The following is a 25,901-nucleotide window of genomic DNA, read 5'->3' as shown; positions in this document are numbered from 1 at the left end:
TTGCAGCTTTGCCAATAGAATTATTAATTATTTCTGGGTATTTAGAACTTAGTGAACTTATATAAGTCAGGCAAGCCTAATTATTTTAAAACATTTTTGAGATGTGTGCTATTGGGGAATAGAGTACATGCTGAACTAATTCATGATAGCGTTCCACTCTGAATAACTGAGTGGTCAAAAACAAATGAGAAAAACAATGTGGCCTTATAGGTGGAAAAATAGTTAAGTAATTCAGTCCCCATCCACGAACCTCTACAGCAGGGGTCAGAAACCTTTTTCAGCCGTGGGCCAGTCCACCGTCCCTCAGACCATGTGGTGGGCCGGACTACATTTTTTGGGGGAAATGAACTAATTCCTATGCCCCACAAATAACTCAGAGATGCATTTTAAATAAAAGCACACATTCTACTCATGTAAAGACACCAGGCAGACCCCACAAATAACTCAGAGATGCATTTTAAATAAAAGCACACATTCTACTCATGTAAAAACACCAGGCAGGCCCCACAAATAACCCAGAGATGCATTTGAAATAAAAGGACACATTCTACTCATGTAAAAACATGCTGATTCCCAGACCGTCCGCGGGCCGGATTGAGAAGGCGATTGGGCTGGATCCGGCCCCTGGGCCTTAGGTTGCCTACCCCTGCTCTACATTCATTGGTCCTGGAAATGAACTGGCGAGCAATGCAACTGTTTTGGATCCGGGTTTCTTCCAGAGTGGCTTCTTATGGGAGGGGGAAAACTTATTAAAAACGAAGGGTTGTTTGTCTTTTCTGTTTTATTGTATGCTCATAGCCTCATACCTGGAATTGCTTGGAAATTCTAGGAAACCAAAATATCACTGTGGTTTTCAAATTAGTGGTTAAAATCAGTGTAGTTTAGAAAGTTACAGTCTGCCGTCTTGATTCAAAATGGCTTTCAGTTGTATCCAAACATAGATGAAAACCTATTCCTTGGCTTCAAGAACTATCGTGCAAAATTTGGTCATGAGTATCTTAAAAGGTATCCAAAGGCATAGAGAACAGCTTTCTAAAATAGATTGTAGGTTTTTATTGATTTGTTTAAACCACTTTGTGAAAGGGTGCCTGAAATTAATAAAAAGATGCTTTAGGTTTTTGAAGGTAAACATTATTTTAGGGGTTAGGTTGAGCTCCTTCAATGCAGGAAACGTCTCAAAATATGAGAGTATTGACAAAATTGGGCTTATTATAAGGCTCAAAGAGCAAGAGAGAGCATGAGAACTCGAGTCAATAGAAGAATACTTGTTTTAATCTGGATTTTCTTTTAAGTGATCTCACCAGCAAGTATTTAGTTCACTCCCTTCCCCTCTCATGTATGTAAAGCCAGATCAAACATTGCAAAGGGGTAAACGTGTTGCAGACCTTACCTAGGCAAGATGCCAGTTTTTAACAGGAATGGTATGACTTTGACATTAACTATCCATTTTTACTTTTTTTAAAAAAAAGTAAATAAACTAAGAGTCATGTAATTTCAGTTTCTTTTTTACCTTTTGGACTTGAAGAACCAGATGTGCTTTAGCATGCTTAAAAGAAACGTTTTTCCTGGCAGGAATGTGAAGAAGTATTCACATTACATTCTCAGTACTTTGCTGACCAAAATTGCTTAAATAACTTAAGAACACAAAACCTAATGTAACTCAGTAGAACTTATACTCTGGTCCCATGGATCCACAGGTTAATTAAATTTTTTATACTCATTACAAGACTTTCATTTTATTTCTGAAGGGTTTTAGTTTAGTGTAGTAGTAGTAGTAGTAGTCTAGTATTAAGGGAAAACTATAAAAGCTTAGTGATTTTCTCAGTGTTCCTGGAAATATACATTTAATTCTTAATTCTCTGGGTATCACATTTTTCTTTTTTAGAAAACCCAGTACAAATAAAAATATTTTTTTTGTTCATGGTACTTTATATTTTAAAAGCATTTCTTAAGTTTATATACATAATAAAAAATATTATAATGCTTCTGAAAGTCACTTGTCTTTGGCCCTCATTAGACATTTTTTCCCTCCCTAGGTTTGGGAGACGGGGAAAAATCCTAGGCTTGTTCACTCCCTACCCAACCCTTCCTAGTATACTTCCCTCTATATTTACTCTTTATCCACCATTTTGTTAAATTAGATTAATTTATATTGGCATGTGTTGCTTCTTGCTTATTTGCCTAAGTAAGCAAGACAGTACTGGGATTTTTGAACTACTAGCAACAAAAGTGCAATAGCCACTGGGATGCACAAACATCTCCAGATTAAGTATTCCTATACCAGTTAACAGGTTCATGCATTTGTGTGAACAGACATACAAACAGCTCATCAACAAATGGTAAGTGCATTTAATATATTTAAAATGCTTCTAATACGGCAAATGATGAAAAGGGAACATGCAACTATTCGGAAATGTCTTCAAACTTTTTTTTTTTTTTTGCATGGTTAGTTCCCAATTATTATACGCTGTTCATTGAAGTCATTTTGGTAAAGGAGATGACCTCTAGCTGACAAGCAGGGAAGTTGTTTTGCTTGGCAGGCAGGCTGGCTGGCTGGCTTTTTATTAAAAAGTCCCACAGGTGGGAATTTGCTATCCATTATATGGCCATGTCCAGTCCTGTCCTAGGTGTAATGCTAGGTGTAACTTCTTCTCTCCCTCGCCTTGCACAACGCTTACAACATTTTCACCCTTATTTTATTTTTCCCCAGTTAAGAGGTATTTGTGTTTAATTGTATGCTTGTCTTTACTGTTTGACAGGACTGGCTTAAAACAGTGCTGGCTTGGTCCTTGATTTTAAAGGACTCGGGAGATTTTATGGTGATGATGGCTAAACATTCTTTCACCTCCTAAGGGCCAAGTCGTGTGCAGCAGACGGGCTTAATACTCATCGACTATGTGTTCCAAGAGAACTCTGCAACATTTGAAGGAGAGATGCGTGGTTTGTAAACAAACTGTGCTCACTCTCCAAGAAGCAAAATCTTGGAGTTGTGTACGCAGTCCCAGTGGTAGAGCTTTTACGTGTAGAAGGTCTAAGATTTAATCTCCAGGACGGGTGGTAAAGAATCCTTCTTGAAACTCTGGATAACTGCTGGCATTCAATGTAGACAACATTGAGCCAGATGAACAAATGACCTAAGTATAAGGCAGGTTCCTGTGTTCCTATACTTGCTTTTTAAAATTAGTTTTTATTGAAGATTTTCTAGTGTTACAGAGCAAACAAATAAACAAGGAAGAGTACCATATTTTTCCACGTATTGGACGAGGTTTTCTGACTCAAAAAACTGGGGTCGTCCAATACACGAATAGTGGCATGGCAGCGGGGGAGTGCAGTGCACCGCCAGCCAGCTTTTTGACGGGAGTGCAAATTCACCCGATGCTGCTGTGCACGGGAAGCACTCCCTGGATCGTTTCCCGTGCGCGATGGCACCAGGGGCGGTTGCACTCCTGCAAACTGGATGGCTGGAGGGAGCACAAATTCAACCGATGCCGCTTTGTGTGGGAAACGATCCAGGGAGTGTTTCCTGCCCGCAGCTGCATGGGGGGAGAGGATCAACAACTTTGGGCCATCTCCCCTCATTTTCTTAAAATTTAGTCCCCCAAAATGGTCCTTATACAAGCGGGTGTCTTATAGACAGAAAAGTACGGTACGTATAACATCTCCATTTTTTACTCATAGAGTCAGCTTGTTCATGTTTTGTGTGAGACACTAGCATCGTAGACATAATGCAGTTGTGGGGGGTGGGAGAGATGGGGAGGGAGAGAGATGGGAGGGTAACATTCTTTTGTTCAATTGCATAGCGTTTGGGTAGGGTATTGTGTCAGCATCACGCCGGTAGGTCCTTTATTTGTAAATTTATTTATTTTTATTGGCATTGCAAGATATTAGGGGGTCAGGAGCCTGGTTGGTTGTGTTCAGTTGACTGCAGTGTGGCTTGTTTGTATGTGTTTGGGGGCAGGGTTGTGGTCAGATTAGCCATATTGTTTCGTATGCATCATAACTAGAAACATCATAACTACCGGTAGACACTGGAAGGACCTATCAGGAGTGAACATGGACTACTGATACCAAAATGGGTGGGAAATCCCTCAGTTAGAAAGGTTAGCCAACAGACTTAAATTAGCACAGGGACAAGCAAAGGAGGATGCCTTCACCCTGATATGGTTCCCCTTTGTCACATACACAACACAACAAGACAAGGCACTAAACTTGTTTTGTTCAAATCATCAAATGGCAGATGAAACACATGCGTTTTTTAATCAAGCTTTCTGTTAACACTGACCTCATGGTTTATTTATTAAGCTGTTTTTTGTGTTCACTTTATTATACATAATTTGTGTCTTAAATACAAAAACTAGCACCTTGAATAGGCTTCAAATGCTATAGAAAGCCAGTGTTCTTGCGGTACCTAGCACAAAGCAACTGTTGCATTCTGCACCAGTGACAACTTCTGAACACCTTTTGAGTGAGGAGTTCCATAGCTATAGATAAAGGCTCAAGGATTTGGATTCCTGCTTTGTTTTATGAGGACAATGTTCTTCGTTTTTCTTTTTATTCAACTTAAAAGGCAGCTGAGGCAGAATCATCTGGCTATAGATTGAGACATACAAACCCTACAGAGTTTCACATAGCTTCAAAATGGAAAACATAAGTCAGTCAGTTCAAGGTTTGTGGAAACTTGGCCTAAGCTTGAACAAAATGAATCCCAGTTTAAACCTGGGCCAGCCTCCAAGTTCGTTACAAAACCTGAAAGCTGGCAACTTTTAACTGGTGATAGATTGCATAAAGAGATTTACAAGGAGCTCTGACTCCATGTACCAGAGGTCACTATAAAATGGCATTGCTTTGTGAGAATCATATTAGAGATACTATAGGAACAACTATATGGTTAGTATAAGAGCATAGCAGTATTGTCAAGTTTCACAGTGTGGTTTGAAAGCAATGAAAATTTTAAGCTCCATCTCTCCCCAATTATATGCTGGTAGTCCTCCCTCCCTCCCTCCCTTTTCTTTTCTTTTCTTTTCTTTTTAAGAGAAGGGAACAGAAAAAGACACATTCTCTTTTAAAAGGAAAATAAAATATATGGAGAAAGACAAGAAAAGAAACAACACGTACTATTCTAATGCTTTGCGCACTTTAGTACAGTGTGAGGCATACACCATAGAGCCAACGGGGACCACATATCCCCATAAGAACTGTCCTGGACCCTGCAATCACAATCTGGGGCCCTTCTGTGTGTGTACCTCTTCCAAAAGAGGTCTAGAGGGCAGCAACACATTAACAGGCCATATACCATACGTTGCATAGTCTGATAGGTGATTTTTGTGCCCCCCTCTGGGGAGAGGGGCTGGTTTAGCCAACCCCTAGGTGCACCTGTAGGTTCCTTTGAGCCTACATGGTGTGGTACCTAAAGCAGGAAATTGGGGTCCTCCTTGAACCTTCCCAGTCAAGTTAAAAATAGAAAAATCAGACCCTCCAAGAGCCCCTATTTTACAGGGATGTCCCTGGCTTAGAGAAGCCATCCCGGTTTCTGATTTGATCCCGGAATGTCCCACTTTTCCTTAGGATCTCCCTATTTTCATTGGAGAAATGTTGGAAGGTATGGTAGGATGTTCCTGAAGAAATGTTGGATGGCATGGAGTTATCCGACCCCTGAGCCGTCTGAAGGCAATCCTGTATCGGGAAGTGTTTTTTTAAATGTTTAATGTTTTATTATTATTTTTATATATGTTGGAAGCTGTCCAGAGTGTCTGGGGCAACCCAGTAAGATGTGTGGGGTATAAATAGTAAAATTATCATTACGGAATGGGACATTCCTATTTTCATCAGAGAAATGTTGCAGGATATGAAAAACTACTTAAAAGCATGTAAACAAGGCTTTGTGCCCCTTTTAGGTTCTTGACTGTGACCAAAGGGGGGATGGGACAAGCAGAGAGAGGAGTCAATGGAACATAATAGAAGAGACAGAGAAGGAGAAACTACCTAGAGTGGGAATGGTCCTGGCATAGTCTCTCATAGACTTGGGAAGACGGAATTAGTTTACACCAGGCATGGCTAAATCCAGCTTCTTTTTTTGGAGATTCATTCCCCGTGTCTACAGTCATGGGATTATTGTCTATCACATGATGGTATGTGTTTTCATTCCACAGAATGGGAAGTGATGTAGACAGGAGGTTTGTGTTACTGTGTTCCGTGAAGTTCGACTATTGTCCTTTGTCCTTTCTCTTTGCTGTCTGATGCTAGAGAGAGAGGGAGCCATGTTGCAGTGCTCCGTGTGTGTTTATATGTAATTAAAGAAGATTAGCCACAATGCTGTGTTGCTGAGTTCTGTTACGCAACTGCGCAAACTGTGGATCCGTAAGTGTGCTAATGCTTTTTGGCATTAGTTGCTGTGATGTTCGGGCAGAAGAAAGCTTTTGAAGCTCCCGAACGATTGCCCAGGAGGCTAACAGTTTTGAGACTACAATTCCCATCATCCCTGACCACTGGTCCTGTTAGCTAGGGATGATGGGAGTTGTAGTCCCAAAACAGCTTGAGGGCCAAGTTTGGCCATGCCTGGTTTACACAATCTAGTTGAGGACAGGACTCATAAAGACTGAACAATGCGGTTCCATGAGAAAACTCTTAAAAGTCCAGTTTTCTGAGGGGTGGTGTAGCACATAACACCTTGTAGGCAATGATTTGCTTTGTGCAATTACGTATAGAGTGAAAATCTACGCCCTGAGGGGCGTACGCAGAATGAAAGCAAGGATGAGCAATTCCCCTTACTTCAGAACAAAAGCAAAACATGGTTTAGTCACCCCTATGAGGTTATAACTTACAAACTATATAATACACTTCCCCTCCTGTCTGTCTGGCATCAGAGTGACACAATGAAACATAGAATGACCCTGCTGTGAAACAGACCCTTGTGAGGAAGATTATGTGTATGAGATGCTCTCGGGAATTAATCCCCTGTTTAAGGTCCAGAAATAATCCCCCCCCCCGCTCCCCACTTTCCATGAGAAGCTCACAAATTCTACTACACTAAACCGCCTTTTCTTCTCACTACATTTGCTTATACAGGGATCTGCTTGGTGACTTTAACATAGGAAAAAACCTTGATGTAGAGATCTGAATTGCAGTGAATGTACTGTTTTCATTTCTAGTCTAGGGTATATTAGCAGACATTGGTCTGATCCTGGTGGAAATAAAGAGATACATTTTATACCCTCTTGTGGTCACTTTGGAGTAATTCATTCTTGGGGCACATGCTTATTAGAACAAGCAGGCTTAAATATAAAGGTTCTGCTTTTCTTTTTTGGCTGTTACATAGTAAGCACCTACATTTCACTTTGTAATGAGATCAGTTAATTTGTGCCTTTGTTTTGTTGAAAATGTGGTGTTTTGTTATGTTTTCCTGATAACAAGTATGGTCAGGATAGTGGCTAAAATGGGAGAAACTGGGCAAGCTGTATTCATTCCAGTTCTGGAGAAGTTGTAAGAGAGAAGTGGGTTGTTGTTTTTAAAAGCTATAAACATGATTGTACTTTTTCCTGACATATATTACACCATGTATGATTTTCTCTATGCTCAGTAATGGCAACTAGAATCAAATTGTATGTGTTTTCTGTTGTGTAGTGAAATTTGATTCCAGTTGTCATTACTGAGCATGCTGTATTGCGTTTGAGCATGCTTGGTAATACTGTATTATATATACAAATGTGGCAGGTATATACATTGGCATAGGGAACTTAAAGAAGTCCAGTATTTACTAGCGCAGAGCGTATGCTAAACACATCAGGTGGTGTAGTTAGAGCACAGCACAAATATTTGTATTCATAATACATATCAAAAGTGGTTTATAACAAACATATGTTTATGCAATAAAAAGCACATACAAATTTAAAGCCAGAGACCAGCTTTTACAGGTAGATATTTTCTTAATTGCCTGCATAAGTGTGATGGCATAGATAAGTTTCCAGAGGTCATTTAAATATTAAAAGAGACAGCACCTATTGCATCTGTTGGCAGAGCATTCCACACTAAAGGCTTGATGATGCTAAAGGCTTGGGTTCTTGTTGCCATCAGGTGAGCCTTGCCAGTCAGTGAGGAGCAGGGCCAACTAACAAGGTTCCTGCAGGTTAATTCAGGAAATGAGCTGGGATATAAATGTTTAGGAACCTGGGGTACCTGAACCTAAGTTGTGCTACAAATGCCAGAGGGCCGAGGAGTATTCAGCCATTGCTACTCTCTGAACGCAACCCTAAATATTTGAGTGGAAGCACCATAATACTGTGCCTCTGATACCCATCCCACTAAGTGAGTCCAAGAGGATTCCATTGTCTGTTGGTGTCAAAAACTGCTGAGAGATCAAGCAGAAGTAACAGGGTTGTGCTCCCCCATCTCTCATGATAAGGTCAGAGCAATCAAGGCTGATTTAGTTCTGAAACCAGGTCTGAACCCAGCTTGTAGTAGATCTAGCTAATCAATCTCATCCAGACTTTTAGAAGACATCTGAAGGCAGCCCTGTTTATGGAAGCTTTTAATGTTTGATGCATTATTGTATTTTAATATTTTGTTGGAAGCCGCCCAACCAGGTGGGCGGGGTATAAATAATAAATTATTATTATCCAGAAACTGCTGCATATAGGAATCAGTCTCATCCAGGAACTCCTAAGGGGAAAAAAAGGATTTTAAAAGTTTTCTTCATCTGCTTCTGTCTCCAGATATTAATGAGTGCAGCCTCATTCCAGGAATATGTGATGCTGGTGAATGTTCCAACACTGTGGGAAGTTATTTTTGCCTCTGTCCACGTGGTTTTGTAACATCGACAGATGGCTCTCATTGCATTGGTAAGTATATTATTTTATGGACCCTTTGGGCAGTCTCGAAGCTCACTGCTGGCCAGTTCTAATCTACTGCTCCTTGGACAGCCCATTACAGTTTCTAGTCTCTGAACTTAACTTGCTAGTCTTCTGCCATCATACAACACTGGTCACGTCCCACAATCTCCCTATTTGTAGAAGAAGGAGCTGTGATCCTTGCATCCACTGAGCATTAAAATAAATAAATGGAGGTGTGTTTGCTAAAAAGACTCTGGGACCTTCTGGTGAAGGGTGGATAAGAAATACAATAACAGCAATAATTTTATACAGTTTGGTTATAGTCTACTTTCATGGTTTAAGATTGTGTCATTTACAAACTATATGTACTTTAACTTTATTTGTGATGTTTGGAAAACAAGACATGAGGAAACTAAAATTATACTATTTACTTAATCCAGCCTCTACTGAACTTGAAGGGGAAACTCAAATTGATTTCCGATTAAGATTAATCTGATTCTTCTTTAATATTGTAAAGTTTGTTTTGGATTGGTGTTTATAACCACAAAGTCAATATTTGAAAGCTATTCCTATGAAGCTAGAATACATCAACAGAAAAGATTGCTATTTCATTTGGCCTAAATATCCTCCCATGCCCCATGAGGAAAAGTGGTCAAGAAGATGGATTTATTTCTGTGTTTGTATGTCAGCAGGCAAAGTCTAAAACCTTCTGACATCAGGTAGCCAGTTGGGGAGAAAAGCAAATACATTTCTTTCTCTTGAGTTTCTAGTTAATGGTTGTGTTACTTTAAACCACCAGAAGGCACTGTTTGTTTATTAATCTAGCCTACAATTGTAGCCCCTCTGTCTAACTCGACTCCGCCTTTTAGAGGTTGAGTTATTTTGGTTTATTGATTTCTCCTAACTTGTTGAGGCAAGATGTCTGTTATTTTCTCTCTCTCATCTCTATTCATCCTGTAAATATTTCCTACATGAATATAGCCTTTGCATTCCACAAACAGCAAGTGGTTATTCCAAAAGATACCTAAGCTGCAAGGTCTGCTAACAGCAAGGAATGCTACCTTCCTGTTTATCTCTGCCTTATAGCATGAATGCAGGAGTTTTATGGCCTTTTAGGCTGCATGGTTGTCATTTATCAACTGTAGCAGCCAGTTGTAGATGGGCTCTCTGCACAGAAGTGACAACCATAAACTGCATTGCATAATGTGTTCTACTGCACTGATAATATTCACATTTGTTTACCCAAATTGTTGAAATCAGGCAAAGGCAAACTCGGCCCTCCAGATGTTTTGGGACTACAACTCCCATCATCCCTGACCACTGGTCCTGTTAGCTAGGGATGATGGGAGTTGTAGTCCCAAAACATTTGGAGGGCGGAGTTTGCCTATTTCTGGTTTAAATGCTACCTTAGGGTTAAGAAAATGTTTTAAAATGCTTAATATAAACAGTCCGTTAGTAATTTTTCTCATTATCAATATCCAGATCAAAGAGCAGGTACATGTTTCTCCAGTCTGGTGAATGGTCGCTGTGCACAAGAACTTCCTGGCAGATTTACCAAAATGCAGTGCTGCTGTGAATCTGGACGTTGTTGGGCACTTGGATCTGTACCGGAAATGTGTCCTGTTAGAGGTTCTGGTGAGTGCTTTTATATGCCCAGTTTTCGTTAGGATCACTGGAATAATATTACACCAATTTTGAAAATCCAGCTTAGATATGAAAAAATTACAATTGCATTTTGCTTCAAAAGTACATGAAGGTCCCAGCCTGCACTTCTCTCTTATCAGTTACTGTTAAGGGGCAGTCTCTTTCTAGTACAGTGGTGACCCGCTAGACGAATGCCTCGCTAGACGAAAAACTCGCTAGACGAAGGCATTCGTCTAGCGGGAGGCTGCCCTGCTAGACGGAAAAGTCTATGGCAGTGATGGCGAACCCGTGGCACGCGTGCCACAGCTGGCACGCAGAGCTCTCTCTGCTGGCACGCCAGGGGCGGGGAAATGGCGCCGCCGCGCTGCTCTGCTCATGCGTCCTGCCAGCGCAGGCGCAGCAGCAGACAGCAGCAATTTCCCTCCTTGGCGCCTGTGGTGTTTGGCTGCTGCTGCGGAGGAGGATTCGACGCGAGGCAACGACGACGGCGAGGTAACAGCAGCGGCGGGCTGGGCCAGGGGCGGCGGGTGAGGGGGAAGCCCTCCTTTTGAGCGCTGCGAGCGGGGGTGGGGGGAGCCGTGCGGCCCCGCCGGCGATGCCATCCCTAAGTAAAACGGCAGTGCTATGTATGTTCGGGTGGAAGGAAGGATGGAAGGAGGCAAATGTGGAGCTCTTTACTTAAACATGTGCACACAGGGTTGGTGCATTGGAGGAGTAGGCGGCCACCTCCCCTTCCATCCGAGCGGTGTTTGGGATGGCGCGAAGAAAAGTCTCGCTAAGACCCAAGCCGCCAAGGGGCGCGCCCCCCGCGCAGGGGTAGGCGGAGCTGCGCCAGAGCTGAGCGGCGTTTGCTTCCCGCCTCGCACTGCCGGGTGGGCTTTTCTTCCCAACCGCCTTCACAGTCCGGGAGGTGCCGTTGCTGTGGTGGCGGCTCTCGCACGTCTTTAGCTACCTCCTCCGACTGCCCGAGCGCTCTCCGGTAAGGAGGAAGTCAAACCTCGAAGAAAGGGCAGGAGCTGCATTTGGGAAGGTTTGGGATGCAACCGCTATGGTTCCTCCCTTTGCCCAGTTTTTGCAAAACAAAAACAAAACCCCCACACATAATAAATAAAAAAACCCACTGGCCCTTTCCTGCGTTCCGTTTTCTGGGAACGGTCTGTCTCCTCCCTCTGCAAAGTTGTATGCAGATGCGGAGAGGAGGGCAGCGAATAACACCGGAGTTCATGCAGGGAGAACTAACTCTCAAAAGTCTTTCTCTCTCTTCTCTTCCCTTCCTCCCCCCCCTCTACTTCCTTAAAGGTAAATTACATGCATCAAGGCAGCTTTACCTGTATCACATTCCGCGGATTGATTGCTTATGTATTTACACACACCAGCACAGTTGTGGGCGAAATTTTATTCAGTGTACCCAAAATAAAATAACTCTTTGAACCTGCTGCCCATAACCTTCTATCGATCTGGCTATGAATAATAGGTTGAGAAAGATTCAAAGAACAAATGAAGGGTTGTACTGGTATGTATATTATTTCCTCAGAGCAACCCCAGTGAAATAAGTGAACTTAAGGCCATTTAATTGCAGTGTTGGCACTTTGAAATAAAAAAGTTGGTTTTCCACTGCAGTTTGGGCACTCGGGCTCAAAAAGGTTCGCCATCACTGGTCTATGGGGCTGCCTCGCAAGACGAATTTTTTTTGTCTTTTCTTTTTTGTCGAGCGAAAGCGTGGCTGTCATTGCCGCTTCGCTAGACGAAAAACCCGCTAGACGAAAAAAATTGTAGAATTATTTTCGTCTAGCGGGGCACCACTGTACTATTGAAAACACTTCTTTAAAGCCATGATTATTTAAAGCAATCATAGCTCAATTCGATTTAAAGAAATAATGACTCATTGTACTGCGTATTTTCAATTGTTATATTAAATTGAACTGGAAGTATACAAGGCACCCAAATTTCATTTTATTTCTCCAAATATCGAGCTCTGGCCGCGTACCCACTTAAATACAGTGGGCACGCCCAAGCCAGCCGCGCCGGTTGGCCAGGCGGCTGGGGCACCGCGCCCAGAGCTCGCCCAATAGTGCCAGGGGAGGCAGGCATCCCCCGTGCACGTGGAGGGCTCGTGCTAACTGCAACCCCCCCTCCTTTCTAAGGGCGGAAGGGGAATTGTTATATTAAATTGAACTGGAAGTATACAAAGCACCCAAATTTCATTTTATTTCTTCAAATATCCTGGGAGGAAGAGGTTTGAATACAGAAACATTCAAATTTGCAGAAAACGTCTGAAATAAAACGTCTGAAGAAGTGTGCATGCACACGAAAGCTCATACCAAGAACAAACTCAGTTGGTCTCTAAGGTGCTACTGGAAAGAATTTCCTATTTTGTTTCGACTATGGCAGACCAACACGGCTACCCACCTGTAACTGAAATAAAACAGAAATCCTCCAGGAAAATACATTCACTTAAAAGAGCTGCCTTTTTAACATAAAAGAACACAAGTTTTCTATGTTTATATTTATTATCTGCCTTGCTGTATTGAAGTCTCTCCTGGTCCAAATGCCTTATGTCTTTGTGACCTGCTTTTACCTCCCTTTGAACTTTTTTGGGTCATGCTAATCCCAGCACATACCACCTGCATTCCATAGTGATCTGGCTCCATATGACTCATATCCTCATCCTTACTTTATTCCCTTTAGAATCCTTAAATGTTTTCTAAACAATCTTAATGTAAATAATATTCTGCCTATTCCAAACAGTAAAATAACTTGGAGAGATATATTCTCTTGGAGTTGGCTGAGATTTTGTGTATTATTCTAAATGAGTGTTCCCAGCTGTCTCCAGTGCTTGCTTAGCAAATTAATGTGACTGAACTAGGAGACAATGGTTAGTGATGGCAACCAATTCCATATTTACTCACATGAGTACTCATTTGGAGATGGTTGTGAACATTTACATGAATACAAACAGTATAATCTGAAACTACAGAAATTATGGTTTATCTTGATAAATTATGCCCTTTCAGGAAGCAAATTTCATATTGGTGCGAGAAGTATATTTTTCTTTCTGTCAGCCTCGGGGGACTTAAAACAAGGAAGAAGGAAGAATATCCTCTATTTCTGAGCTGCTGAATAGTTGAGAATAAATTCTGTCATGATAACTCTTGGAGCAACCTTGCAAAAAATTAGCTCTGCCCAAAGCTAATTGAGGTGTCAAAATCTCTAATAAGTAATAGTATGTTTTTATGTGAATATCTTATTTTCCAAAATAGATGAACTGGTGTATGTTCCTTCCTCCTTGTGAAAAGATGAGATATTAATGCTTCTGTGTTGTTTTTCATTTTTGTAGATGAATATCGGAGGCTGTGCATAGATGGCATTCCTGTCATAGGGGGTTCCAGACCTGGTGGTACAGGAGGAAATGGGTTCTTTCCTGGAGGAAATGGAAATGGCTATGGCCCAGGAGGAACAGGATTCATCCCCCTTCCTGGAGGAAATGGTTTTTCCCCAGGTGTGGGTGGGGCTGGAGTAGGGACTGGTGGCCAAGGTCCCGCAGGAAATGGCCCCATCATTACAGGGCTGAGTAAGTTGCCGTATTTGACTGTTTTTCCATGCAGCGGATAATTGGTGTGTGTGTGTGTGTGTGTGTGTGTGTGTGTTGTAGTTGAGAGAAAGAGTGAGTATCCCCTACCACTGTCAATACTGCTGTTTGCAAGTTAAAATAAATATACTATGGAAAATAAAGTCATTTGATCATCTGGACCTAACTTTAATGTTGTAATAGAACTTGGATCTGTTTTTCCTCCCCTTAGCAATACTCAATCAAACAATAGATATTTGTAAGCACCATCCAAATCTTTGTTTAAATGGACGCTGCATCCCAACGATTTCCAGTTATCGGTGCGAATGCAATATGGGGTATAAACAAGATGCAAATGGAGACTGTATTGGTGAGTGCAACTTCCGATTTCACGTGCTTTTCATCCGATCCGTAAGCATCTTTAAAATACCTCTTCTACAGAGATACTGAAATATATCTTCTAAAAAGATGCTGAAATGTTAAAAGGCCCCAAATGTGCACTTGAGACTTTATTGCAATGAAATGTAGATTAATGTGATAACTATGAAGCATTATATTATCACTTATTTTTACAAAACTTATGAATGCTTATGTACACTGATGCAAATGCTTACTAGTTTTCTGCTGGACAACTCTTAATTTCTACAAAATCTATAGAGCATCTTGCATGGTTGGGCTGCACACACTAAAAATGGCCAATAGTTTAAGCAGCCTCTACTCTTCAGTCCTTCCTCTGGTCAGATTGGCAGTCTACCAAGGCCGCTCTTGGTTGAGAGAAACTATTGAGGGAAGTAACAAGGAACTCTGTGTGTTGACTAGATGATCAAATGAGCTCCTAATAAGAGAACACTTTTCTGGAGGTTTAGCAATCGAATATTAGGGGTGCTGTATCATATGGAAGTAGTTCTTGAATTATTAGAACATACTTGGAAGCAACAGTTTAAAGATGCTACCTAGTGTGTTCTAGCAGTTCAGCAACCACCTCCACAGTTCTAACAATGTATGTATTAATCTGTAAGGCTATTCACTGGGATATTAGTTTTCAAGTAACTGGACTGCCCAGTGAAACAAAATAAACTACTAAGTGCTTTGTAATGAACTCCCACAAGAGCTAGGGTATTAAAGAGAGCAGCTGGGACATTTAGAGAGTTGGAAAATGTTCAAAGGAAAACCATTTGAGCAATAATAGGGTACTTTGAGAGGTACAGTGAGCAGATGAGAGAAAAGCCAAAATAGCACTAAGTAGACAATGTGTTCTCATGTGGGGGGCATTTGCAAGGAGATTCTGTTTCTTCAGAAAGGTTTCCAACAAAAAGTAAGAGTTTTACTCTTGTCAGGCATTTCCTTATTGAAAAGCCATTGTACGTTTATCTCTACTCCCTTCCATCACCAGCAATAATATGGGAGTTTACTAAATTTAAATGAGTTGATCTGAATAGAAATATTCCCCGTAGACATGAATTTAGTGGGAAAAAGCGAACTGCTGGCTGCGCTTAAAAGATTTGCTTATCACACATTGTACATGTATTTGCATAGGACATAAAGAAAATATACATTCTGTAAACTTAGCATTTTCTTTCCGAAGAAACCTTGCCAAGGCAGAAGGAATGTTATGTTTGTTGTTTACAAATATCTTCCACCCATGAATATATTAACAGTTCACTACAGTACATTCCTTTAAGAAGTTATTTTATTTTCATATGAAGTTAACAGACAGGATATAACAGGCAACACATTCATGAGGACCTGTGGCCTAGTTTAAATAATATCAATAGCGCTTTAATATTTGGGCTTTGTTCTGATGAAATTATTGGCATTATGTGCTTGCTGAGGGTGTAAACAAATAATCCAGAGACAGATTGGCTTGCTGTGCGTGAGTGCAAAATGTTTTTGCTTATAAAAATAATCAAATTATACGGGGGAGTTTGTGGGGGAGGAGGAATCCCCAAGTTACTGCGTACAATTCAGACAGAAAATTTAAAAAGTCAGTGCTGAATGGCTGCTACATTTGATTATTTTAATGTATCCTGTTCTCTTCATATTGCTTCATGTTTATGGCTTTGCTGCAGTTTTCTCAACTACATGCTCAAAAGTAAGTGGTGTGTGAAATTAAGCTGGGGATTTTGCATGAGAAATGGGAACTGTGGCAATAGTGTTAGATAAAATATTGTCATAATCTGCCAGGTTAGATTTCTGATGTATATATTGTACTTTTCACTGGTGTGGGCAAATAACTTGGAATTGAGTAAAAAAATTATTAACAGCTTGATGTGCAAACTCTTGCACATGGTCTTCAGGGGAGAGAACAGAGAGGCAGCGACAGTATTAGGCATGTCCGATATGTGCGCAGCTGCACACACTGAATCCAGAGCTGAAAATGCCACAAAAGAGGGCAGAATGGGGTGAGGTAGGGTCAGAGTGAAGAAAACGGTTTGTTTCGATGATTTTTCAATGGTGTTTCAAATATACACATTTTCACATAAACTTGAGGTGCAGAGGAATATAACCACTACGTAAGTTGGGAGTTGCTTGTACTTTTGGACGTGCAATGTGGTAGACAAGTTTGGAGAGTTTTCGTACAAAGCCTGCAAAGAAAAGCCCCGTTTCCATGCTTGCTTTGGGGACACGCATGTGAATCTGATTCTGTATCCTGAGAGTTGTTCCCTCTGAAACTGTGGGTGATGGGTTGGGGGATAGTCTTGTGCTTAAGGGAACAGCTTCCCTCTGCAACTTCTAGTTCTGCTCCTGCTAGAGGACAGGTTAAAAAGGTAAAGGGACCCCTGACCATCAGGTCCAGTCGTGTCCGACTCTGGGGTTGCGGCGCTCATCTCGCTCTATAGGCCAAGGGAGCCGGCGTTTGTCCGCAGACAGCTTCCGGGTCATGTGGCCAGCATGACAAAGCCGCTTTCTGGCGAACCAGAGCAGCGCACGGAAACGCCGTTTACCTTCCCGCCGGAGCGGTCCCTATTTATCTACTTGCACTTTGATGTGCTTTCGAACTGCTAGGTGGGCAGGAGCTGGGACCGAACAACAGGAGCTCACCCCGTCGCAGGGATTCGAACCGCCGACCTTCTGATCGGCAAGCCCTAGACTCTGTGGTTTAACCCACAGCGCCACCATTTGCTTATTACAGCCAGCTCAGAAAACCAATGCTTTAGGCAAACTAACAGGAGCTCACTGTAAAGTTTCTAGAAAGGAACAACAGAGCTAAAACTTAAGGACTTAACCCAGAAAAAGAAGGGCAAAAGAAGCATCAAATTTTGTACACAATAAGAGTTTGAAAGCAATCCCAGGAAGAAAGGACAGGCTGAAGGGAAAAGACAATGAACAGAATGGGAATGCTCTGACAAGAAACTATTGCCTTTTCACCACAGAGATGAAAATCACAAGTGGTTCAGAATGTATTGTCAGCTTCACTGAAGTTCAGATAGGTACTAGAGTCCCAGAAGCTCCTACAACGTAGGTGAAATGGAAATGGGTTTCTTAAGCTGTTGTCCATTTTATCTCTGTAATAAAGAGGTGTATCCTGCATAGGATGGGGGCTTTTTCATTTGATCACTGCTCATTACAGTATGCACACAGTTCTCCCAGTTTAAGGAAGACATTTTTGCATGATCTAATTGCCACTGCAAAAAGAAGGAAGGAAGGAAGCTAACGGAATATGCTCACTATTATGCCATATGAAAATCTGTGCCATAAACAGCTGCTAAACCTCTTCCCAGGTGTATGCTCAGACTGTTAACTAAAACACTTCATTCAAAATCATAAATATGAATGGTTGTTGATTTAAGGAAATGCCCATAAACAGAAACAAGGGGTTGCATTATATGCAGTAAGTAACAGGCTCATGTGGTTGCTTTTCTGTAGTTAAGCTACATTTGGCAGCCACATCCATGTGAAGAGCCATGTCTTGTGAGTTGAGTCAGTGCATTTGACTGCTGTGATGCTATATGTTTGTCAATCCTGATACTTTGTTTTTCCACATGATCCAAGTGTGTTGAAACCTATCCTAAAATCAGCAGCCAGGCACATCTCCAAAACGCAGAAAGGCAAATTAACAATGGAGAAACAATAACTATGTGATTCAGCACTAGTAATCTAGTGACAAGTGTATATTTATATTTCTTCATTGCTTTATTTTCTTTCTCTACCTGGATTTTTTTTTATTATTATTTAAGAAGCATGAGATGCTGCATATTTTTGAAAACGGACTGAGTAGGCTGTATTAGGTAATGACTGTATACTGAGAATCATGGTGCAAGATTTTTTTTTAAGATTAGTGTGTTGAATCAGTTTCTGCTGAAGAAAGTGAAATTTATTTCTCTGTTCAGAAATTGTACTTGTTATGAACTCTTTTGTATAACTCGTGAAATCTGATTGTCTTCTTTTCTGATATCAACAGATGTTGATGAGTGCATATCAAATCCATGCACTAATGGAGACTGTGTGAACACACCTGGCTCTTATTATTGCAAATGCCATACAGGTTTCCAGAGAACACCTACAAAGCAGGCTTGCATTGGTAAGAACACCATACTTCCGCAATTACTCGTGCTTATATTTGATCTGAGTTTGATCTGGCCCCCCCTTAGATTATCAATACGATTTTGCATTGCCTTTTCAGCAAATGGTGACAGTGATGTAGTTTTTACAAACCCTACACAAATCTGAAGTGGAGTCCGTAAAATGGTTGGATGGCACCCTGTACGCCTCCTTCTGGCAGCTGCTGCAGCCAAGCTGGTGCCAAATGTATTGCTCTGCTTTCCTTTGGACCACATCAGTGAGGCCGACAGGGAGGTCTTGTCATTTGGGCAGCCCAGGACCTCCATACACACTATCCGAGCTTGTGCACCGGAGTTCAGTGCTACTAACACAAAAAACAATGTGGGAAGTAGCAGTTATGAGTCACCACTCTCTGCAGCCACAGCAGGTGCTGTGATTCTTCAGTGGTTCATTTCGCCCCCAGAGGCACACGTTATTGTCTCTCGAGACAGACGGGTGCTAACAAAAAGAAAGAAAGAAAGTGTTATTACAGGAGCAGATTTTGTCAAATCTGCTTGCATTTGAAAAATCAAGTGATTGTGGACAGATAAAGTACTTGATATTTGGTATATCTTAAAGCTATAGGGTTCACATCTCAAATGTACAGGACACAATCTAGCTAAATTTAGTTATGTGAGTTCCATTACACTGAGTAGTGGGACAGTGCTGGTGTCAAGTCTGGATCTGTAAACAGAATTCAAACACACTGACAAACTGTTTCATGTTTGCTTCCCAATAGCAAAATTGAAAAATACGGTTTTCCTTAAGTAAGGGGTTTGTAAACCCTGAGGTTTGGATGCAGTGGTCTGAAGCAGTTTCTTGTTTTCTCCTTGAAACTAGTTGATAATTATATTGTAATTATTCTCTGTCTGTCCCACCCCCCCTTCAGATCTTGATGAATGTATCCAGAACGGTGTGCTTTGTAAAAACGGCCGATGTGTGAACACTGATGGAAGTTTCCAGTGCATTTGCAATGCTGGGTTTGAACTAACTACTGATGGGAAAAACTGTGTTGGTAAGAGATGACTTGTTTTGCTTGTTTGTTCACTTTTAATGCTGATAAAATGTGCAAATTTCCATGCAAGAGTGTTCATACTGTCCTGTCATTATATGGCACAGAATAAAGCATATTCATTGGTTAAACACCATCAATTTATATACTGGGACTATACTGTGGGCTTGTCAAAATTTCAGCTACCATTTCAGGTTTTTTTATTATAACAAATTCAATTTTAACAAAACTTTATTATTTATTTAGCCTTTGCCAGTTAATTACAAAATAGGTTGACACGTAGTACACTCTGGTCCATATTGAAAAAAAGCTATTGCAGTTACCCCCCCTTTTTTTAAAAACAAATTTTAAGGTGCTCAGCACAAAAGACCCAAGCCTTATTTGCTTGTAATTTGGTAGGCTTTACCCATCCTGCAGGGGCAGCTATTTCTGCAATTTTTATCTTCTTTTTTATAAAAAAAGGAACAAAAGTTGCAGGCATTTTTTATTTATCAGTGGTGAATGGAGACAAAATAAAGCAGCTTTGGATGGATCCCAAGCTGAATCAGGCAGCCTACAAAGTGCCTCAGACCAAGGCAGACTGTTGGGCCAATAATGAATCATGGGGCCATGCCCTTGCTCTTAGTTTCTCCCCCTCTTTTCCTTCCATGTGTCTGACCAGTGTTTAGATTCTGGCTATTTAAAACCAATTTTCTGAGATGCCTGAACTTTTGAACTGAATTTAAATGTTGTTTGCAAACCAGGATATGAAACCAGTTTCAGATTCCAATTTTCAATTCTGATTTAAGCAGCACTGCAATGCTTTATATGTGGGGCTGCCTTTGATGGTGGTTGGGATGGTTCAATTAATGCAGAATGCAATGGCCATAATTTTTAGCACCCTTAGAAAATGTTAAGAACATGTGCACTGTGAATGCCCTTCATGTCCACTTGTTTAAAGTGGATGAACTGAAGTTTTCACATTCCAGTTGGATCACTCTCTTAAGGTATAGCTAAGTTTGGCACAAAATGATTAAAAGAAAGATTTGCCATTTATTTTATGTGATTTCACCCATTTGTTTTTCTGGTAGAAAGATTCTCATTAAATGAGACAAATCTTGAAAGAGATATTGAGTAATTTCTTCAAGGATTAAATATATCTACTAATTCATTTTTCTAGATCATGACGAATGCACAACTACCAACATGTGTTTGAATGGCATGTGTATAAATGAGGATGGAAGTTTCAAATGCATCTGCAAACCAGGCTTTGTCTTGGCTCCTAATGGGCGCTACTGTACTGGTATGTAAGACACCATATTATGGCAATCTTGACTACACACCCACCCACCCCTATGGTTGTTTCTTCCCTCCTTATTTCAGTTGTGCTGACATAGGAAAAGTTTCCACTGAATTGTGCCAGTGTTGAGGTTTGTGCTCTTTGATCAAATTTTGCTTATTCATTGATTGTTTATTTAATCCACATATGAATCATCGGAGGAAGCAGTTGGTGAATGACATTAGAAGGCCACAATTACACAATTTTATAAGGAAATTGTGGTTTCATTTACTGATCAGTAAAACATACATTTTACTCCAGATATTGATGAGTGCCATCAACCAGGGATTTGCATGAATGGTCACTGCATTAACACCGAGGGCTCGTTTCGTTGTGATTGTCCGCCAGGCCTAGCTGTGGGAGTTGATGGTCGTGTTTGTGTAGGTAAGAGACACTTTTACAGTTTAATGTGATAAAGTTTAAACAAATGTGGGTGAGAGCCAATTGTGGCAGCTGCTAGTACAACAGTCATTCTGCTAGTGAGGTTCCCATTGTTAATGTAGTGCAACAGCTGGACCCAGTGGGTAGCTTGGGCTAGCAGAAGTGTTGCACAACACTAGAATATCATATACCATTCAGCATTATGGCCACTGGGGCCCTGTGGCTGGGACTGCATTGCTCTTTCGTCTCCTGAATGTTTTGTGTCTTTTCTGCTTACCAAAAGAGAGGGGCAAGGCAGCAGGAGTTTGCACAGTGCAGGTTGTGTATCGGAGCCAACCACTGCTGCTCCTGGTTGTGTGTGTGTGCGCGCGTTTGTGCATGCTGTTACATGACTTCTACTTGTGCTAGCACTTCTGCCATGAAAATAACTTTTGCAGAAATGCCTATTTTCCCACTTCTTGTGTTTACAAAGATGAATTGCCCTATGTGTTCTAAAGCCTATTTTGTCACATACTTGAAACAGCACATTGTACTTTCCGAGTCCATCTAGTCTTCTAAATATAAACACTGCCTAATGAATTAGTAGTGTACAGTATAGTTTTTCATCTTCTCTCTTCTCTACTACCAACTCTTTAATAAATGCAAATTGTTCATTGGCAGTCTGGAATAAATCAATGAAAATGAGAATGTTTAGGTTTGGCATTGTGTTTAGGATACTGAATCTGTGTAATTCCAGAGCCAGACCCAAAGGGCTAAATCCAAATTGGCATGAATAACCTGATCAATTCTTAAAATAATGCCAAAGTTATATGGGGATTTTCCCACCCCCAGCTCTCAATTTGCCATAGATTTGTTGATGCTGGGGAAATTTGCCTTGCTGAAAGTACAAGTTTCAGGGCAGAAACTAAAACCTACTAAGCCCTGGCCCCACACTAGCAGTAATGTTTGTAGTCCAGAGTGTTTAATTCTCATTTGGAATACACAGTGCTGGTGCTTAAAAGAATCTAACTCGCTATTAGTTGTTAGACTATTTCTTCACTAGAGGCAAAATCAGGAATCATTTAGGAAATTCAGTTCTCAAACAAGATGATATAATTACTCTAGACATGAAGTAATGGGAAGAAATCTTAAATAGCGCATAATAATAAAAAAACTTACTCATTCTTGTCCCTCTGAACAGAATTTCAAAGTGTGTGTCTACTGTTAACAAATCTACTGTAAATTCTCTTTGGCTTCAAAACCCTCCTTGTTGGCTAAGCTGCAGGATCTTTTGAATGATCTAAGTGATGTAGGCAGCTGAAAAGTGTTTATAGTCTGAGAATTGGCGTATTTTATTAAATATTCTGCTTATGGCTTTTAGTAGTGCTGACAAGCAGGTTAAATATTTAACAGACTGTATGAAAAGAAAATTTCATTAAGACTGCCGTACTGTACACACGTACTCAGTAGACATGTATAGAATTGCAATGTAAATAATCTTAAATCATACATGCATTCGTACAAACAAACTCAAAAGTAACCTGCAGGAAGTAAAGTTAGGTAATAACTTTGGGCATGAATGGAATATCCAGATACAGATATAAGCCTATGTTGGATGTCAACATTTGGTTGGTAACGGACTTTGTAGAAGCCAAGTTTTGTATTCAATATTAATTAACAAATTGCAGATGTAAAGGTTTTGGGTTCATTTTTTATGTGAAGAGTATTTCTTCATACCATTTCCAGTTGTAAGACAACTCACCTATTGTTCTGCCCGACTCCTCTTAGATACTCATATGCGCAGCACATGCTATGGTGGGATCAAAAAGGGAATATGTGTCCGACCTTTTCCTGGAGCAGTGACAAAATCTGAATGTTGCTGTGCCAATCTGGACTATGGCTTTGGAGAGCCCTGCCACCCGTGCCCTGCCAAGAATTCAGGTAAAGTGTGTTCTTCTTTTGATTACTTTGAAAAACGTACGGTATATTGCCCGTGAAAACAGTAGTAGTCAGTCTGCTAGCTTCAGCTGGTAAGACAGCTACAACCATTTCTAGACCAGGATAGCCTGATAATTGTCACCCATTGGTGATCCCTTGAGGTTGGTCTGGAAGCTGCAGCTGATGCAAAATGTGGCGTCTCGGCCGTGCCCTGGAGCAGGATATTGGCAGCATGTTACCCTGCTGCTAAAAGAATTGCACAGACTGCCAATTAGCTACTGGGCTAAGTTCAAGGTGCTGGTTTTGTTTATAAAGTCATATACAGATTGGAACCAGGATACCCAAAATATAATCTCACCAATAGATCACTGCACCCTGCAAATTAGGATGGATACTATTTAGCAAGAGCTCTGTTCTGTACAATGTAGTAATCAGGCCTTAAGTGTTGTGGCACTATACTTTGAAAAATAGACAGGTGTTGTCTCAGTTGTCATTTTCATGCCTGCTGAAGACCTTTGTCATCCATTGAGCCTTTTAGGTGGAGATCTTTCCCACTTTACATCTGCATTGGAATTGTTTTAAAGATGTTTTCTTTGTTTTATCACCTGATGGCTGCCCTGGGTTCCTTTGGGAGGAAGGGGGGTTATAAATTTAATAAGTACATAAATAAACGATAAAAAAAAACCTTGCAGTACTTGCAAATGCTTTTGTTGGGGTTTTTTGAAATATTTTTATTGGTTTTTACGAAAACAAGTTTAAAGTATTTTAAAAAGCCAAAACAAAAAGCCTTTAACATACCAATTCATGAGATTCTCTGAATCTTGTGACTCCTCCCCCCCATCCCCTACATGGGTCCTTATAATAATCTTTCTAAAACTACATATCCGTACATTCCCCAACAGTTTTCATTTCTCTAAATTGTCCATATCTTTAGTTTCTTCACAAGTGGTTTTTAAAGTCCCGCTAACATTTTTATCTGTTTACAATGGTCTCCTAAGTAAGTTATGAATTTTCCCCGTTCTTTTTAAAAGTCTTTATCTTCTTGGTTCCTGAGTCTCCCAGTCAGTTTTGCCATTTCGGCATAGTCCAGCAAACTGGACTGGCTTGCCATTCTTCCCTAGTCGGGACTGTTGTTTCCTTCCACAGTACTTGCAAATGTTAAATAGCATCTGATTTGAATAGGCAGTAGTTGAGGTAACATGGTATTAAAACATAGTAATACTTAACCTGTTTTTCTTATGTTTTTCTACCTTTTTTGTTTTCATATGAGAAGCTGAGTTCCGTGGTCTGTGTAGCAGTGGCGTAGGAATTACAGTGGATGGAAGAGGTAATGCTCCATAACATTTTACAGGTGTGACCTATAAAAAAAGAAAGGAAATGAAAATAAATAAATAAATCTTGTGCATGAAATCAGATAAACAGACGAAAATCTTTTGTTCCTCGACCTCCCATGTGCTGTTGTTTTGGGTATGAGGCACCATATTTTTTTTAAAGTGAACCAGACTCTGAGGAACGGCTAAGCTGTTTTCCTACTGGAATCAATGGCAAAATTCTCCCTTGCTGCAGCAGAAGCAAGGAATGTATTTATACATGTTCTCTTGGCAGTAACATATACATAGTATTTTAATAAAATGAAACAATTTTCATTCCTTAAAACTGTGCGTCCAGTCCAAGCAGTTCCCAAGCAGCTTCAGGCTGCAGTCCTATAATAAAGAGTTTATTTATTATTTAAAACATTTTAGCCCGACACTAATCTCAAAGCAGGTTGCCATATTTAAAGCAACCTCACCAAAAAAAAACCCCAGTTAAGATCAGGTAAAAATACTAATGGACACGAAAATACAGCAGCAGGTTAATATTCCATTATTGTCTGAGCAAAACAGACCAATGTTCTATTTTGTCTGCTGATGTTTAATTTGAAGTGTTAACCTTTCATGCAACTTCAGTATGGTTGGTTTCACTTTTTACTAAATGGCTTTGCTGTAAGAAGTTAGTACTGTATATTATTTTTTTAAAAATTTAAAATTGTCCAGTAGCACCTTAGAGACCAACTAAGTTTGTTCTTGGTATAAGCTTTTGTGTGCATGCACACTTCTTCAGATACACACACATTAAATTATGAACTACCCACATTAATAATGTTAATTGTTTTATTCTTGCAGATATTAATGAATGTGCTTTAGATCCTGATATTTGCTCCAATGGGGTTTGTGAAAACCTGCGTGGCAGCTATCGGTGTAATTGTAACAGCGGATATGAATCGGATATTTCAGGAAGAAATTGTGTTGGTATGTTATCTGAACTGTATTCATAGGTTTTCTGCTGTGACTGCCTGTGAGTCTAAGAGCAAAGGGAATAGTGCTTGAAAGCTAAGTATTGTGATCACTGCCTTTCCTGCACAATAGAGGGAGTGTTGGGTGCCTCAAACGAGATAGAACCTTCCTGGTGTTCTGTTCTGCTAACTGAAGAGCTATTTTATATCTTTCACTAGGGTTTTGTGTGAGAAAAGTGAAACAAAAGAAAGAATTGCCCTTTTTCTTGCACAGGCTTTTGTGCAAAAGGAGCATGCTACCTTCTATATAGAACTGGATGAATTATTCCACTGTTGCTCAGAAGCGGCTCACCTGGTGCAGTGAGACCGCTTTCTAGCAGGTGGGTCACTGTTGCTTAATACAGTGTTTTTCAACCTTTTTT

The 25,901-nt window shown here is 40.5% G+C and overlaps 1 protein-coding gene across 1 annotated transcript in view; it reads left to right on the top strand.

The window, feature by feature from the left end:
* The window catches only part of FBN2 (fibrillin 2), a 132,355-nt gene that overhangs the window by 43,034 nt on the left and 63,420 nt on the right, over nucleotides 1–25,901 (top strand). The window contains exons 8-18 of the mRNA XM_033164487.1: nucleotides 8,709–8,834; nucleotides 10,308–10,460; nucleotides 13,807–14,040; nucleotides 14,270–14,407; nucleotides 18,440–18,559; nucleotides 19,469–19,594; nucleotides 20,751–20,873; nucleotides 21,171–21,293; nucleotides 23,058–23,210; nucleotides 24,481–24,534; nucleotides 25,370–25,495. Of these exons, the coding sequence (XP_033020378.1) occupies nucleotides 8,709–8,834; nucleotides 10,308–10,460; nucleotides 13,807–14,040; nucleotides 14,270–14,407; nucleotides 18,440–18,559; nucleotides 19,469–19,594; nucleotides 20,751–20,873; nucleotides 21,171–21,293; nucleotides 23,058–23,210; nucleotides 24,481–24,534; nucleotides 25,370–25,495 (1,476 nt within the window). The remainder of the gene's footprint in view (nucleotides 1–8,708; nucleotides 8,835–10,307; nucleotides 10,461–13,806; nucleotides 14,041–14,269; nucleotides 14,408–18,439; nucleotides 18,560–19,468; nucleotides 19,595–20,750; nucleotides 20,874–21,170; nucleotides 21,294–23,057; nucleotides 23,211–24,480; nucleotides 24,535–25,369; nucleotides 25,496–25,901) is intronic.

The sequence above is a fragment of the Lacerta agilis genome, chromosome 11, assembly GCF_009819535.1.
Source record: "Lacerta agilis isolate rLacAgi1 chromosome 11, rLacAgi1.pri, whole genome shotgun sequence".
NCBI lineage: Eukaryota > Metazoa > Chordata > Lepidosauria > Squamata > Lacertidae > Lacerta > Lacerta agilis.
Note: the sequence above shows the minus strand (reverse complement) of the source record. Positions and strands in the feature narration are given on the sequence as shown.